This window comes from Punica granatum, chromosome 4 (assembly GCF_007655135.1).
Source record: "Punica granatum isolate Tunisia-2019 chromosome 4, ASM765513v2, whole genome shotgun sequence".
NCBI classification, from domain to species: domain Eukaryota; kingdom Viridiplantae; phylum Streptophyta; class Magnoliopsida; order Myrtales; family Lythraceae; genus Punica; species Punica granatum.
In genome coordinates this window covers 5,441,611-5,458,254 of record NC_045130.1, presented here as the reverse complement: position 1 = coordinate 5,458,254, position 16,644 = coordinate 5,441,611, and the positions used below count along the sequence as shown (strand labels likewise).

The 16,644-nt window shown below is 43.1% G+C and overlaps 4 protein-coding genes across 4 annotated transcripts; 1 reads left to right on the top strand and 3 right to left on the bottom strand.

Annotated features, from left to right (window-relative positions):
• The first annotated feature begins 1,552 nt into the window (after positions 1-1,552).
• LOC116203785 (pentatricopeptide repeat-containing protein At3g62890-like) lies at positions 1,553-3,803 on the top strand. The gene has a single exon (XM_031535719.1). The coding sequence runs from the start codon at positions 1,726-1,728 to the stop codon at positions 3,577-3,579; it is 1,854 nt and encodes a 617-aa protein (XP_031391579.1). The 5' UTR covers positions 1,553-1,725; the 3' UTR covers positions 3,580-3,803.
• On the bottom strand, positions 3,777-5,334 carry LOC116203795 (COX assembly mitochondrial protein 2 homolog). The gene is made up of 4 exons (XM_031535730.1): positions 5,179-5,334; positions 4,643-4,749; positions 4,155-4,259; positions 3,777-4,056 (listed from the first exon to the last, which is right to left on the bottom strand). Exons 2-4 carry the CDS (start codon positions 4,685-4,687, stop codon positions 3,964-3,966), a joined length of 243 nt encoding a protein of 80 aa, XP_031391590.1. The 5' UTR covers positions 4,688-4,749; positions 5,179-5,334; the 3' UTR covers positions 3,777-3,963.
• A 313-nt stretch (positions 5,335-5,647) lies between these two features.
• Positions 5,648-8,647, bottom strand: LOC116203783 (protein FAR1-RELATED SEQUENCE 11). The gene is made up of 3 exons (XM_031535717.1): positions 7,250-8,647; positions 6,713-7,156; positions 5,648-6,509 (listed from the first exon to the last, which is right to left on the bottom strand). The coding sequence occupies exons 1-3, from the start codon at positions 8,228-8,230 to the stop codon at positions 5,877-5,879; spliced, it is 2,058 nt and encodes a 685-aa protein (XP_031391577.1). The 5' UTR covers positions 8,231-8,647; the 3' UTR covers positions 5,648-5,876.
• A 751-nt stretch (positions 8,648-9,398) lies between these two features.
• Positions 9,399-11,176, bottom strand: LOC116203416 (glycosyltransferase BC10-like). The gene is made up of 2 exons (XM_031535120.1): positions 10,189-11,176; positions 9,399-10,095 (listed from the first exon to the last, which is right to left on the bottom strand). The coding sequence occupies exons 1-2, from the start codon at positions 10,735-10,737 to the stop codon at positions 9,454-9,456; spliced, it is 1,191 nt and encodes a 396-aa protein (XP_031390980.1). The 5' UTR covers positions 10,738-11,176; the 3' UTR covers positions 9,399-9,453.
• Between the last annotated feature and the right edge of the window lie 5,468 nt (positions 11,177-16,644).

Genomic DNA, 16,644 nt, shown 5'->3' with positions numbered 1-16,644 from the left:
ATTGTAGCTCATCTTATTTTTGTCCAAATGTCTCTTTAACTGAGGTTAACCGACTAATTAAAGGGTTGTACTTTGTCTCAATGGAATTACTCTACATGTATACATATTCCAAACCGCGTCTTGGTCGAGTCTACCATGCCCAGACGGTCACACACGCCGAAACAAAGAAAAAGTCTCTCGATGTTGAAACAAACGAACAAATGTCACATTCGCCTGCTCTTACTGATTTATGAGCTTAGAGTTGGTCTTTTCAGAGTGTTTGAGTCAGGCACTCCGACTGTCGTCTCTGGAAAAGAATCGTCATCCATCGGTCCCCGGCCAGAACCTGCAAATGACAATTAGCACTTGTTTGGATACCCCAAACCGGTTTTCGACCGGGTTGATGTTTCTTTGATCCAATCCAAAAGGACATGAACAGAATACGATGCAGAACGAGAAATCATTACATAGACTTAGATCACCACATCAGAAATGGACTAAATCAATAAGAGAATTACACATGTCATTATGTCAGAAGGTGACTCGCCTATTATTTTAGAAAGAGTTCATATCTTCTCAATTTCGAAAATTTGCTCCCACTCACTCTCTCTCTCTCTTCCATCTCTTATGTCCTTCATCTCCTCCTTGCGGTTGCCGACCGCCGTCACATGCCCCTTGGCCCTTCCACCATCAAACTCCCTTCCCCCGACCATCTATCTTGAATGTATCTTGGACTCGAGTTTCCTCCGACCTCGAGCTTTGCATTGTCCAAGAACAATTTATTGGGTCTGAAGGCCGAACCTATTCTTGAGTTCTTGATCAAATTTGGGAGAGTCAAGCTCGAAGGTTGCTGTAGATTGTTATGGCCGATGTTAAAGCTCCGAAAGAGAACCCTCTTGCTGAAATAAGAGGCTCTAAAATCAAACTTGCCTCTAAATCAATTACCCAAAAAAGGGAAGGGAAAAAAATTGAAGGAACTGTCGTGTAAAGCTTGAATTCTCACACAAAATTCTTCTGCAAATTCCAAATTCTTCTGCAAATTTCGTATTCTTATTTACTTATATTCCAATTAAATGAATTGTCTTATTTAATTTTAAAAATCCAAAATTATTGTCGTCTTTGTTTTGGCAATTCAACATCAACTCGCACAACCATAACATCACACACCCCTCTCCTCTCGAACTCCATGTGTCTCGGAAATACACTTCTCTCATCTGTACTCTGCCACTAAAAAGGGATTCAGCTTCCTCCTCGAATTTACTACAAGCTCAGGGTCAGGGTTCCTCCGAGCTCGAGGTCAAAAGAATCTCGAGTCCAAGATAAATTTGGGATACGTGACCGAGGGAAGGGAGCCTGATGGGGGGAGAGTCATGTGACGACAATCAGTAACTGCAAGAAGGAGATGAAAGAGAGAGATGGAGGAGAGTGAGTGATTTAGGTTTGAGGGGGGGGGGGGGGGGGGGGGGGGCGGGGAACGGGGGTGACACATGTGATGCCTGTCGACAAGTGCAGAAAGGAGATGGAGGAGCGAGAGTGAGTAGGGGTAAATTTTTTAAGTAGGGTGGGCATTTTTTAAAGATTTGAATTATTTCTAAAATAACAAGTGGGTCCTCTTCCAATGTGCAATTCTTTTATTAGATTAGTCCATTTCTGACATGGGGATGTAAGCCTATGTAATAATTTCTCATGCAAAACATATGGTGAGGGATTGTCGCAGCTATGTTGGGATTGGGGTGATCAAATGTTATGTTCCCAAGAAGACCAAAACCAACGGCCTTTCCCTTCTCTCTCCCGCCAAAACCTTCCCTCCCCCAAATCAAGCAGTCCCATGCCCGACTCGTCCTCTCGGGCCATGCTACGGACGCCAATCTCATCGGCCGTCTCCTCCTCCTCCTCTCCCTCGCCCCGTCAACCCCGCCGGCTCGCTACCCTCTCTCCGTCTTCCTGTCCCTCCCCCGACCATCTGTTTTTGCCGCCAATAACCTGATCCGCTGCCTCGCTCGCAGTGAATCCCCCCTCGAGTCGGTCTCCTTTTATGCATCGATTCATTGGGGCAGCGTCAGCGTAGCACCCAACAAGCATACATTCACTTTCCTGCTGCAGGCCTGTGGAAAGGCCCGGGCTTTGGGCGAGGGAATGCAGGTCCATGCCCATGTGGTGAAGCTCGGGTTTCCCAAGGACGTGTTCATAAGGAACTGTTTGGTCCATTTCTACTGTGCCTGCTCTAGTACCGAGAGCGCGTGTAAGGTGTTCAATGAATCCGGTCAAAGCCGGGACGTTGTGACGTGGAATGCAATGATCACTGGGCTTGCTAGGGATGGGCAGATTGATGTTGCGCAGAAGATGTTCGATGAAATGCCAGAGAGGGATGTAATTTCTTGGACGGCGATGATCACAGGTTATGTCCAGAATGGGAAGCTCGAAGAAGGGCTGCAGTGCTTTAGAAAGATGAGAGAGAGCGATCTACTGAGGCCTAATGAGGCGATCTTGGTGACAGTCCTCTCGGCCTCAGCTCAGCTGGGTCTGCTCCGGCAGGGCCGTTTGGTTCACTCTATCATAGATTCGTTGAATTTCCCTATGACTGTACCACTTGGAACGGCTCTAGTGGACATGTATGCGAAATGCGGGTCCATCGAGCATTCGAGATACGTGTTCGAGCAAATGAGGAAGAGAAATATCTGGACCTGGAATGCGATGATTTGTGGATTAGCCACTCATGGACTTGGGAGGGAGGCTCTTGTCCTCTTCGAGAGGTTTCTGGACAAAGGCCTGGAACCAGCAAGTGTGACCTTTGTTGGGGTCTTAAGTGCCTGTAGTCGTTCAGGGTTGGTAGATGAAGGTAGAAGATATTACGAGCTGATGACGGAAAAATATGGGATCGAGCCCGAGATGGAGCATTATGGTTGCATGATCGATCTTTTGGGTCGTGCTGGACATATTCACGAAGCCATCGGATTGATCGAGAGCATGCAGGTTTCTGCAGACCCCATCCTGTGGGCTACTTTGCTTGGAGCTTGTAAAGTCCATGGCTTAGTCGAGTTGGGTGAAGAGATTGGTAATAAACTGATTAACTCGGACCCCATCCATAACGGACATTATGTGCAATTATCCAATATATACGCTAAAGCAAGGAAATGGGCAGATGTTGTTAGAGTTAGGGGGCTGATGATCGAGCGAAAAGCGAGTAAAACTACCGGGTGGAGCTTAGTTGAAGCTGAAGGGTTAGTCCATTGGTTTGTTGCGGGAGATAGAGAACATGAGCGTTGTTTGGAGATTTACGAGATGCTCGATTGCATTGAGAGGAGGATAGTGGAAGCAGGATACAGACCAGATACTTCATCAGTCTTGCACGATATCGGGGAGGAAGAGAAGGAAAATGCCATCAGGGAGCATAGTGAGAGGCTGGCAATTGCCTTTGCTCTGTTGGTAACCAGGGACGGAGATTGTATTCGCGTCGTGAAGAATCTGAGGGTTTGTACAGACTGCCATGAAGTCACGAAGATGATCTCCAAGGTTTTCATGAGGGAAATTGTCGTGAGAGATGGAAGTAGATTCCACCATTTTAAGGAGGGCAGGTGCTCTTGTCTTGATTACTGGTAGGTATTGGATACATTTAGTTGTCTGTCTTGTTAAATGCATGTCAACTTTCTTCCCTCATTGTTCAAGAATCCGATTTGTCGGAAAGGTCTGATATGGGTGTCTTTAGGCTTTAGCCCATAAACATCATCATCATTATCCATCGCTTGGAAGAGGTCATGTCGTTTGTTAATACTTTATTTGATAGCGAGAAATATCAATGACACATCGAAAGGAGGTTTATTCAATGGAAAAACACATCCAGCTTTCGGCAACTCAATTGTCACAATAAATTCGACATTCCTTTATGTACTTTGGCCACCCGAGCATTATCGAGATTTATGTTTACAAGGAGTCATATGAAGTTAAAAATCTTCAACAAACTTTGAGTGAAAGAGAATCTTGTCTTCAAGGATTCTCAGCGGTTTCTCTCCTATATGCCTGCAGCCTCTCCCTCAGCTTCTTGCTCTGTTCAAAGTTTGCCTTTCTCTTCAAGGCTTTCTGCATGAAAAAAAATTGGAACTATTATTAGGATACAAACTTTATCCAGCAGCCCGTATGTGTACTCGAGCGAGAGAGAGAGAGAGATTGTGACTCACTTCCGCCCGGAAACATCGATCAAGCTTAATTTTGAGTTCCGTACATTCACCGAAGAACTTTTTAACAGGATGATCAAGGTGACACTTCTGGAACTGCTCGATTATCTGCCAAAAATAGTCATCCATATCGAATTAGGCCCTCTGTAAGGAGTATTCTTTTCCATCAACCAACCAGAAGGTAACAGAATGGTAATCTAAGAACCCGAGGGCATCACATAAATCAAGCTCTCTAAGCGAGATTTCAACATAGTTCTTCAAACTACATGAAATCATGTCAAGAAAAGAACGTTTAAACTCGTCATCAAAGCAAAATACCACCGATGTTTCCCAACTTTGGATCGACTTTTCACTTTTACAGCATCACCTTTCAAATCATGATGTATATATATTTCCATTGAATCAAAGTTCTCATGAAAATAACGCAGATTGCCATGCCAACTCATTTTTTTGCATCGAGAGATTGCCACAAAAGCAGGTCGAAGACTTACTTCAGCGCACATAGGGTGGCGGTGTAACGTCAAAGGAGGATGCATTTTTCCCCACCCTTCGAGCTACTCAAATGGCACCGCCCTGCTTCAACAAAGCTCCGTGGCTTCTGCCCGAAAGAACATACATACGAATCAGAGTTCTATCACAGAAGAAGAAATCAACTCGTATTTGCAGCTCCACAAGAAACAGAATCGAAAAGTGAGTTCAGCTTCATTGACACTATAAACCGGCCGCAGCTGAGCTTGAATCGGACTGTCACCAATGGCAGCTTCATTTTCATAGCTTTTACAATTCAGAAAATCCAATTCATCATTCAAACAACACCTCCAATGATCCAATCCAATCTCAACGGCAACCTAAAACCTAATCTGGTGAATCTTCTGCACACATTATGAAACAAGGAACAGCTTACCGACTAATATTCTACCGAATCTCCAAAAAAAATTGAAAATTTTTTTTTTGACAAATCGGATCGATTGAACGTCACTGCAGATTTCTTCTCAGAAGGAGCAGAGCGGACGGGAGGAGGAGATACCTGTCGTCGTCCGTAGAAAGGACAAGAAGAAGACACGTGATGGGAGGGAATTCGGACTCAAAGCAAAACCACGACCACTGGAAACAGAGAGAGAGAGCTCGAACGTTGTTCCAACGATGGACGAGGAGGAGGACGAAGAGAACTGGAGACGGCTGAAGCAAGAAAGCCCACTGGCCCCGTTTTATTGGGCCGGATGGCCCAGCTCTCACTCGGGCTATTTCGATTAAGCAACGAAATTATCAGGGCCGTCTGCGAAGGTTTCGGAAGGTGAAAATGAGACCAATAAGATTATCGAATTTTCTCGGGGTAGTGCAACCATAGGCATTGCAAGATCGAGAAGATGAGTTCGCTTGTCACTAGAGAGCTTCCTCCTACGGTTTTGTATGTTGAATTCGACCCGGAAATCGTACCGAGCCTACGGAACACACTTCTGTTTGAAGGAGACTCATCCATGTCTTGAAACAGAAACTTGCTCTAAAGACTATAAAGGCTCCTCGATATTATGTACTTGTACTTAGTCGGAGTCCTAGGAAAAATCTTATTTCCCGACTACAAAATGGGTTCCGACTACAAAATGGGCTTCCGTCGATGTCCGACGAAGCAGTTGCCCCCAGTGGAAAACTACATAAGATAATTAACAAAACTACATATTACAACAGGAGAAGGCAACCCCTCCTCGATCGATCCTGCAGTTTGCATTAGACGATCCTCTCAATGGCGGGCGGAGTGATCTCTCGCATTCCCGGAGAAGAGATGGGCTGCTCTCTTATCCGAGACAAGAGCGCTGACACTTGCTCGGTCGCGATATCCAGCCTCTCCTTTGACTTGGAAGACTCGGTCACCAGACTCGATACCATGCTCTGCAGTAACTGCACTCTCTCTGCATGGTCGTCAGGAGAATTACTGTTTCGACTCTTCAAGGAAGAGGAAGTGCTGATGCGTCTCCACCGAACGGGTAGATACAACTCTGGGATCTGGAAGCAGTTTCCTGTGGATAGCACCCTCAGAGAGTGCCTGCACAGGATCCCCGAGAACTCAAAGAGGTGGCAGCTGCAGGTTATAACCCCATCTCGTGGGGACCAGTAGACCTTCCTCCCGCCCTCAGCCTTCGTGTGGTGCCTCACGAGGAACCCACCGTCCTCCATCTGGAACGACGCATAATGGGCAGCCATAACCAGCTGCTCCTGGAGCTTCGAGAAGGCAAATGGGGTGAACACCGAGGAGGCATGGGACTCCATTGGAGCTCCCGTCTTGAGGGAGATGTTCTGGAGGTTCTGCTGCATTGTTTGCTGCTCTCCTCTTTGGTCCTTGAAGTCCACGGAACTAGTTCCCTGTACCATTTTATCATTTCCGGCAATTAGACTCGACAAGAGCGAAAGAAATTAATCTTGGATTTGGGCTAATAAGAGCTGTTAGACTCATTTTTTCCCCCTTTATGGAAACTAACACTAGTGACAGAATCTGGCAATCTACACAATGAACCACCCACAACCTTAAATATCACAAAGAGTTCGACAAAGACTAAGTGGGATACCTGTTCTACAAAATGGGCAAGGCGAGTTTGTGCGCTCAGAAAGCGTTGGATGAAAGAATTAATCGACTTCGACTGGCTCGTTGCAGTCAGACCGGCAAAAAAATGGCTTCTCAAGTAAGGCAGCGCCCACAATGAGCGAAATGTGAAAAGGTTAATTATGTGCCTGTTCGTGTGCAGCCCGAAAGAATTCACCATGTCCCTCCACCCGAGTTCGAAATCCTCAACCAACTCCAAGTTGTAGAGGCGAAAGAACTCAGCCTTCCACTCATTGTACCGTTCTCCCAGAACCGCATTGAACCAGGACGGAAATTTTGCCACAATCATCCATATGCAAAGCGCATGCTTCGTTGTCAGCATTTCGAGATCTATTGCTTCTTTCAGACACATGTTTTGGTCGGTGAGTATTGTAGCAGGCGCCTTTCCATTCATAAAGCCAAGGAATACCTTTGGCAGAGGGAAGAAAGAACCCGTTTTCAGCATGATATACATCGAATACCACACAAAGGAATGGCTCCAAAAGTCCAATTAGGCAATTACCTTTAACGCCCACGAATATGACCGCGAGCTCTCCTCTCGTAGCAGCACGCAGCCAAAGAAGCAAGGCATCCCGTAATTGTTAATCCCAACCCACAAACCTAACGGCAGATCAAATGCGGTCAGACGATGCGTGGTATCGAACACCACAGCATCACCAAAAACCTCGTACGATTGGACTGATGAGGCATAGGACCATGCTATGTTCTCTAACCTGTTGCTCGAATCGACAGTGTACTCAAACTTGAAATCGGGGTCCTTCTCCTTAATACTCCTGCACATCCTAAGCAAATCTACAGTCTCATCTTCGGGATCTATCTTCCTAAACGACTGGAGCAAGTTCCTAACGTCTTTCTCGGTAAAAGGCAAGTAACCCGGCTCCACACACTTCTCAAGCTCCATGAGCCTCATCATCTGCTGGACGGAGATTCCGGTTTTTGCAAACATGAGGATCCTGCTCCTGTCAGCATCAGAAATGGTGCGATACGCGGGGAGGAACCGGACTTGATTCGGTTCGAGGAGCCCATGATTATGACGGTTCAAGAACCCCGTGACCCGCCACTCCAGCACTCCCGGTTCCATGACCTTACTGATCCGCATATAAGCCTGACAACCACACCGCGAAGATTTCCGGTTCCTCTGGGGCTTGCTCTGATTCGCGGCCTTGGCGGGAGTGTTCCCAGCTCGGTGGCAGACAAAGTACCGCCTTGTTAGACCCTTCCCCACCCCTTCTTTCCCTTCCGTCCGGTGGCGCCGAATCGAGAAGCCACATCTTTTGGCAAACTCGCTGTAGAACTCGTAAGCAGAGTCGTGCGTGGGGAACCGCTGCCCCATATACGGGACGGACTCGTTCGCAGTGTCGAGCGAGAGCCCGGCACCATCGGGCGAGTTGTCTGCGCTGCTAGTCTCGTCTAAGGAGAAAGACCGCTGATCGGAAGCATCGTCGTAGACAACTAACATCTGTGCGGCGGCCCCTTCGGACATTGCTTTCTCCTCTGCACACTGATGCCAGAGAATCAGTCGCCCCAGCTAAAAATTGAGACTTTATACAACAAAGCATTTCTCTCCTGCTCGGACCATCGTCAAGGCGACAATTACAGAAGAAAACGATTCAACGAAGCCAAAGAATCTACACTACGAATTACAACGCCGGAAGGTGAAATCGCCACCTCCTCCACTTCATCTGAGAAGCTGCAGCTGCAGATCAGAGATCGCTAGAACGACGGGAGAGGGCGGGAGAAGCCGCCGGGATCGACAGCATTCAGCAAACGACGGTGAGGAGGAAGAGAAGGAGCGGAGGCGACAGCGGCTGGGAGCTCGTACCATCTCAGCCAAGCATGGTGGACATGGCTGAGGCGTTTCTTTTTTCTTTTTTCTTTTTTTTTTTCCTCCTCTGGTTCGGTGGATAACCCTAATTTGCGCAGGTAAGTGATGAAGATTATTATATAGCGTTGACTATCCTGCGCACTTTGCCCTATCCGACGCCGTCCAGCCCGGTTCCGATATCCTTATTCTGGTCAAGGCCTATATAGTCCTTGCAACCAAACATGTGGCCCTCGCTTCGCTGCTCAACGACGTCGTTTTAGCGAGATCCGTTCAGCGCTGGCAAAATTGGCGGGAAGCCAAGTTGGGTAGATTGGTTCCCGCAGCTACCAAATTGTTGGGTTGGGCTTAATTTGTAGATGTGGATTGTGTACTAAAGCCCAACTTATACTTCGTATTACGAACCCTTACTTCCCATGTATCGTATAAATCTCGCTCGTAAAGTTACATCGGCGTCTGGTGGGTCATTGGTGATCGGTTTCCTCGAACATGGTCCGAGAAGTAAATTTGCCACGAATGACATAGATCACAAAGAAAACGATATCAACTTGCTTTAGCTCCGTCCTCATCGATGGTTGTTGAAATACCGGATCGGTATCTGATGTGATCTGTTGTTATGAACCGGTTACTGTTTTATAAGTCATTCTCGAGAACAGGAGTAAAAAATCAATCGTAGATACCGCATTTCATCGATGAAATCACAAGAAATCCAATCTTTATAAGAGAAAATCTCCTAGTGCTAACTATACATTTTTTTTTTCAATTTCGTGGGTGGATTTTTTTTTTTGAATTTTTGTTATGAGAAAATCCTACTTAAACAAGCTATGGATTGCAAAGAATCAATTGAATGCTAATATAACTTGGTTATTACACGACAATCATATTCAAAACTCCATTACTGAGGATGTGAGATTTAGCAATGGTTCCAACGTGCTTGGGGCGAACTTCCGGGCGAAGAGGTAACATAGGGACGACACATCGGAATTGTACGAGCAGAGTGTCCCATTGTTCCTTATCGACCGTATGAAACTCTCTGTAATGTTCTCTGCTTCGAACCTAGCTGGGTGGGGCCCGCCATGGGACCAGTCGACATATGTGACACTCCGGTTCGCACTCTTCGACCCGTGGAAGATGTTCAGGTAAGTCGGGATGAAGTGCTCGTCCGGGTAGCATGCGGGCTTGCAATACTTTCTGAAGAGCGCGTAGTACTTAGTGTCAGCAACTATGTCGGTGGCTAGATCTCGGTCCATCTCGAACCACTGGGACCCCTTCCGCCACTGCCGGAGTGTAATGTAAGGGAGCATGTGGGTGCTGTATCGACCCCGTCCATCCCGCGAAGGGTCATCATACATGTCGACGAAGCTGTGGTCGGAGCTGGTGAGGTACTCGTACACTGTGGGGAAGTTGTAAACGGGAATGCAGCTCTCTGACAGGAGGACGAACCGCTCGTTGGAGAAGTCGAGCAGAGCATTCGACAGGAGCCGCCTCTCGGCGTCGGTCAGTGTCACCGTTCCCCATTTAACATCCTGCAGAGATTGAACATATTATATCCACAGCTCCCACGCGATTCAATGACTGAGAAAATAAATTTCGCGCCACCGAAATAGAAGTCAGGTTACCTGACTCGGGATCTGCCTTCCGAAGAACACTGAATCTCTCGACACATTGAGATCGTACCCGGGAAGAGCGTGCACGTAAATTGTGTACAGATTCTTCTTCTGCCCATGGAAGAACCTCTCCCACAGCGGCAGCATAGGTAGGGGGCCTCGCGTCAGGAACATGAACGCCACCTTCGGCACCCGCTTGTACGGCCACTCCTGCTTCCGTGGGACCATAGAGGCCCGCCACAGGAGCTCATCATCGGACATTGAGTGGCTCAGTTTTTTCGGGAAGAGGAACTGCTCCATGCTAATGCAGTCATCGGACTTTTCCATCTCCACGATGGTGCAGTTGCTGGGGCCCCCGGAGGGCGTGCTCAAGATGTGGTTGGTCGAGAGGAAGAGCTCGGCCTGGGACATGAAGTACTGGTTGATGTGGGAGCTAGAGAGGAGGCCGAGTATGATCCCTGCCACGAACATAACCAAGTACGACAGGGCCTGGAACAGTCTGAGTATTGTCAATCCGGCGTGCTGCCTGTCGAAGTCCTCCGCCCTGATGTTCCGCGCCATCGGATTTTATCAGAACGCCACTAACAAATAGCAATCTCCAGGCCACTCGCAAATCGATAATTTATCTTAGCAGGCACATTGCGATCGTTCGCCTCCAGAGACGATGAAAGTTCTCTTATTGAACCTGCAGAAAATCGAATCTCGTGCGTAGATCCATGGCCGATCATCAAATTACACTCTGTCCTCAACCGTAGGAAATCGTAAAGGAGAAAATTATGCAGGATTCTACTATTGGAACCAAAGGGGCGGGCCGGACACAGAGGTACTGCGCTCGAATGCCTCCAATCAATCGGGGATGGTCGGAGTGGATCGGAGAGAAGGGGGGCCTCAGGGGTCGTCTAGGAGAGCTGAGTTGGGCATCGTCGAAGGAGAAAGAGAACGGAGACAACGGGAGGAATGACAGGGACAGACGAGAGAGGGAGAGAGAGAGGCGGTTTGAAGGGAACGTGGAGGAATGTCGGTGCAGCGATGCGGACGTTAAAACAGTTATGTTAGTTTGCCATTTATAGTAACTAAGGACCATTGCAGCAGTGTCGTGTGCCCGTTGGAAGTTAAAGTCAATTCCTATTAAGATTTAGCTCTATCATATGTTTTATGTTATTCGTTAGTGTATAACGAGTATATCACGTGACATTGTATCCGAATACACATAAAAAATTATTTTTGTCAATAATATTTTATATATATATATTTCAAAATTTCAATAGGTATTGGTAAATACATATTAGTTTGTGATATTATCACGTGATATACCCATTACATATAAGATATTTTTGGTTCGCTGAAGTACTTTATGAGACAAACATGGTAATTATGTTATAATGTGATTGTTTTTTTTAGAAGAATGTCAATATGCGAACCGCATCATCAATACTAAAAAATTATCAGTGTGGTCTGGCTTCTTTTTTTCCTTAAATGAGCGGCTTGAGCATGGGAAATTATTTCGTTGGATTACAAGGATATTTCATCTCGACCGAATAGCCAATTGGTCCGCAAGAGTTCGCAAAATTTGATCTAGCATGCGATACATTATCAAAAAGTATTACCACCAATTCATATTATCGTCGATTAAATTACCAGTAATGATGAATAGAAGTATTTGGAGATTGTCACTACCCCTCATGGTGGCCATCCATATTACTAATTATGCTTTTGCATTATCGCGGCAATTAAGATTGTTGGTAATGTGATGTAATCAAACACTTCAATCTAGCAAGACCACGCAACTTAATCTAACTTTACCAGTAATCTACTTTAGATTACTTCATATCAAACGCAGTAATCAGACTCCTTTTCTTTTTTTCTTTTTTCTTTTTCTTTTAACTAAGATGTTGACTCAGATTACAACCAAGTATAAGGTAACAAATCTCTGATTAAGTTTTTTTTTTTTTTGTGAATCGTGGGCCGAAGCCCAAGTTTGATTAAGGGTTTTCATATTATAATGGGCCGGAGGGAAGTGTTAGGCCGACTTTTGCAGGCCCTAGACCGCCTAAATTCAGATCGGGCATAGTCAGTTGCGGGTTTCACGTGTGCATTTCACTATTTAAAAATTTTCCAGCTCTTTTTTTTTTCTTTTTGCCAAATTTTCCTGCTCTATTCAATTTAATGATTTTATTATTTTTTCGAATAAGATACACCAATTCAATATGCACCATATACGTGAAATTCTAGATCGGATATGTGAGTAGCTTAATACTATTGGCAAGGAAAGTTCGGTCTACCGAGAGTCATGTACTAATAATTTGATCAATATCACGTACTAATAGTTAGTCTACAGAGCAGATCGCCTAAACAACTCCGAAAGCAGCATTATTAACTTACTATTATTCAACAGCAAGTATGCAATGCACACTTGTACACGTTCTTTGAATTCACTATGTAATAAAAATAATGGTGATGTAGTGACCACTTTCAGTGGGTTCAAAATGTATTTTATGGCGCGATGTATCAAAATATTATAGGAATATTAATGGCATTAGCTATTGATTAATTATATGTAATTTTTTAATATTAAGAATAAGATCCGCTACAGAACAAATACGTTTATTTTTCAAATGTTTCATGACGTCAAGTGTACCCATTCCGAATTTCATTTCAATCAAATGATCTGCAGCAGCCAATATATCTCGTGGTAACAAAAATGTATTGTTCTGAGGTATATCAAGATTCAGTCTCCAATTAAATTGAAGAACTACAATTAATTTCCAGAGAATTGCCTATAGGCATCATATATAGATAGGATACCCATTCATTTGTAGAACAATTTATGTTTTGGGGTTTACATATACTTCTATTTGCTGTTATAATTGAAATTGGAAATGATTTTTTTATTGAGAGACGCTTATTTTTAACTCCTCGAAGCATTTCATCGCTTACTATGCCATTCCTTGTCTCTGGGTGCCTAGGTATTTACCGTAAGCTTTTCCTCGTTTGAACCTCGCCCTTAACTTTAAAGTTATGCCATCATAAGGTGCTGCGTAGAAATAATTCTTTCTTGTAAAGAACCTACTTCGGTACTAAGGGTGGGTTGATAACCACATTAGAAGGCATTCTACCCAATAAGGCGTATACTTTGGATCTTGCTTGGACAAAACGGAAGATATTGTTAATAAATAGAAGTATGTCTTATTCATTAACATCTCGAAAATATCCCGCCATAGGTAGGGCGGTCAAACAATAACTACAATATCAGGCAAGCCTGTCATATATTTTACCCCATACATATATGTTTGCAAGTGAGATAATTGTCCTTTCGACATAGCAGTGTTGCTTTCTGGAAGACGGATGAGTTTCCTCGTCTTTTGTTACATATTTGTAAGTGTAGATATAGGATAGGTTAAAGATAACGTCTTAATTATATTATATCAGGGGGTAAATATTCTCGAAATATAGTTTAGCGGATAAAACGTCCCCCGAGCAGCCAAGCTCATAGTTTAGGGAGACTCAATATACTGATGCATTTTGGCGAGGATCCAAGGCTGCCATTACCGGCATGGCGAAGCCCCTCGATGGAGACATATTTTGTTCATGGTGTGCTTCGGTCACAGCAGCTTCACCCTTTCACGCAGAAGCACAAGCCATCCTCACCACTCTCAATTGCGGTTGGTCGAAGATTTGGCTCGAAACTGATGCTCTGGTACCAGTTATTGCTTTGCTAAGTCCCGGAAATGTTCCTTGGGAAATTAAGTACATTGTTTTAAATATTAAACCACTTCTTTACTCTTTTTCGGATCGACCCTATACTTGAGTCCGCCATTCCACCAGCCCTCAAACTCACCATCTATGCCAATTCGACATCTCGTCAATTTTTTTCCCCCTTTGTATGTCTGAGAGCTACCGTCAAGCTCACGATCTATGGTTGATCGACCAAGATTCATTCGAAAACTAACCTTAAACAGCATGGCATGTGCTCTGACAAATTTTCCAACCTTCTGACTGCTCTTTTTTTTTTCCCTATGACAATCCGAAAAACCATAGCAGCCATGACACGTGGAAGGTGATCCTCTCACTCAGTATACCAATTACTAACTACAGAACAATAAATCTCTTAATTTGTTCACCTAATTTGTTAATATAATCTCAATCACCGCCTGAAGATCATGGTTATTGATCGTCATTCCCATTTATTTATTTTGTCTTTCATTTTCTTTGTTTTCTCTGCAAAATTTCAGATCCACGATAAACCAAATAAGACCATGGTCAACACAAAAAAAAAAAAAAATTGTTGGTAGACGTGGGCCCATATCCACGTGGATCAAGTCCAGGTCTCGAATCTCGTACTGTTCACATGGCAGATTCACGTTCAACCGTCCAACTAAATCTAATAAATATATGCTAAAAACGTCATCCTTTCTATACGCGAAATCAAATGTGATCTTAATTCATTTAAATTTTAAGTTTGAGTATTGCTTACAAATTTAGGATTTTATAATTTATAAATATTTTTATTATCATAGAATGCAACATATATCGACTTATCTAAATTATAAATTTTGAAGAGTTATGGTAGAAATTAGAATGTGTTTTAGAAAAAAATTATGGTATATTGGTGATGAGGATAAAGAAAGAAGAGGGTGGGTCAGAGCAAAAAAAAAAATATATATATATATATATCTTAATTAATCTTATCTCATAATGTATTTGTGAGATCAAATGAACAAGATTAATTCTACTAAGAACATTTATGACAGTCATTTGATAATATTCATTTTCTTCTGTCACGTGACAATATAGAATTACGAAAGAATTTTTTTGGAGAGAGGTTATGTGGGAAAGAAAAGAGAGGTGGGAAAAAAAATTGTTAAGAGTTAGGTTTAGATTGTCGAAAAAGGGAAAGAAAAGCGAGAGGTGGGAGAAAAAATTGTTAGAGTTAGGTTTAGATTGTCAAAAAAGAAATTGAGGATAAATTAATATTTGCTTAAACTTTCCATCACCTATTAGATCTTAATTAATAATTTTTTTTTGTTGAATTAATCATGTTATCTTTAATGGACATTTTGAGAAATAGATGGTGCGTTTGGTTTTAGAGTTAAAGTAACTTTGATTTTGATTGTGAAAAATGACAAATGATTGGGTAGTGTATTGAGTTAAAGTTAAAGTTAAGGTTAAAATTTTTGACTTGGAAAATGTGTATTTTTGTTGTGTAGTGTGTTGAGTTAAATTTTAAATTAATTTTTTTATGATTTTAACTGTGAAATCAAACGAAACAATAAAGTTTATACCTACGAATTTTTCTTCTTCTTTTCTAGTAACATAGTTACAAAACCAACGTCACAATAATATTGAATCATTCTATCACTCTAAATCTAGAAAGGTTAATCAGCCGAATAGGCTTCAACTCGATTTCATATGGCAATACGATCCATTTGAGATCAATCATAATATGTCATCATGTCACGAGCACGCCGACCCCCTCTCAAGCTCGAGCTTGCCATGGACCACGTATCTCGTTTCAGCAAACTGATTTGAATTCTCTACATGGACCGCAGCTTTGGAGCGGTCCATATATTTAAGAAGTAGCTGCATTTTAGTAGTACGGTTTGCTAACAAAATTGTGAATTTGTCTCCCTCGTCATGTGAAAGGTACTTGTTAGAGACCCGTGAAGTACAAATATCAAAATGGATGAAAAGTTTGATAACAAGTTCCACTTCGTCATATTGCGTGAATTCTCGACCGTCAAAACTGCTACCGTAAATATCCGATGAATTTAGCATGGTTTGATCCATCGATCTTCTATAGGATTTTTGCTGATATTCTCTATGGATCTCGCCCATCTCATGATCCTATACATCGGAATTGGATGAGTTTTTGTTAATTTAATCTAAATTAATAATTGGATAGATTGAAACAAGCCAAATTATACGCTGCAAGTTTTGGACTTTTTCACACCATATTTGACTAATTCAGGCCATTAGATTACCATCAATCAAATTTGGACTGTTCATTTTTACGAGATTTAAAATTTCAAAAACACCTTAAAAAATCACGATCTAATCCATTTATTATATCAAATGTGATTTTCACTCAAAATTCTTTTTGTCGACGTTCGATACCATCACAAATACGGGCTAATGACTTGGATTCGTGTTATTGCGCTACGTGTAGTATTGAACCAAATCAGATTACGAGAATCCAAACTATACAATTCAATAAAACGGTTTCAATTGAACCATCGAATTAGCTTAGAAAACAAAACCGGTTTGACGGGTGATTTTATGGTCAATGACATGGCACTCCCTTATTGGTCCACACACGAGGCTAATTTGTAACACCGGTGAAGGTTTGTGAGAGGAAAATATGAAGGCATATAATGGAAATTATTTTAAAATAATAAACAATGGACGATCTGTATTAAATGAGAAGGGATTTAACGACTTATATTAGCTTTATATGGTATGGAAAATATG

Coding starts and splice junctions, on each gene's coding strand:
- LOC116203783 (XM_031535717.1), bottom strand. CDS start 8,230: ATGTCCGAAGGGGCCGCCGCACAGATGTTAGTTGTCTACGACGATGCT. Junction 7,157..7,249: donor CATATTCGTGGGCGTTAAAG/GTAATTGCCTAA, acceptor CCTCTGCCAAAG/GTATTCCTTGGCTTTATGAA. Junction 6,510..6,712: donor TTGCCCATTTTGTAGAACAG/GTATCCCACTTA, acceptor AAAATGGTACAG/GGAACTAGTTCCGTGGACTT.
- LOC116203785 (XM_031535719.1), top strand. CDS start 1,726: ATGTTCCCAAGAAGACCAAAACCAACGGCCTTTCCCTTCTCTCTCCCG.
- LOC116203416 (XM_031535120.1), bottom strand. CDS start 10,737: ATGGCGCGGAACATCAGGGCGGAGGACTTCGACAGGCAGCACGCCGGA. Junction 10,096..10,188: donor GAAGGCAGATCCCGAGTCAG/GTAACCTGACTT, acceptor CAATCTCTGCAG/GATGTTAAATGGGGAACGGT.
- LOC116203795 (XM_031535730.1), bottom strand. CDS start 4,687: ATGCATCCTCCTTTGACGTTACACCGCCACCCTATGTGCGCTGAA. Junction 4,260..4,642: donor GCCACCCTATGTGCGCTGAA/GTAAGTCTTCGA, acceptor TATTTTTGGCAG/ATAATCGAGCAGTTCCAGAA. Junction 4,057..4,154: donor ATCGATGTTTCCGGGCGGAA/GTGAGTCACAAT, acceptor TTTTTCATGCAG/AAAGCCTTGAAGAGAAAGGC.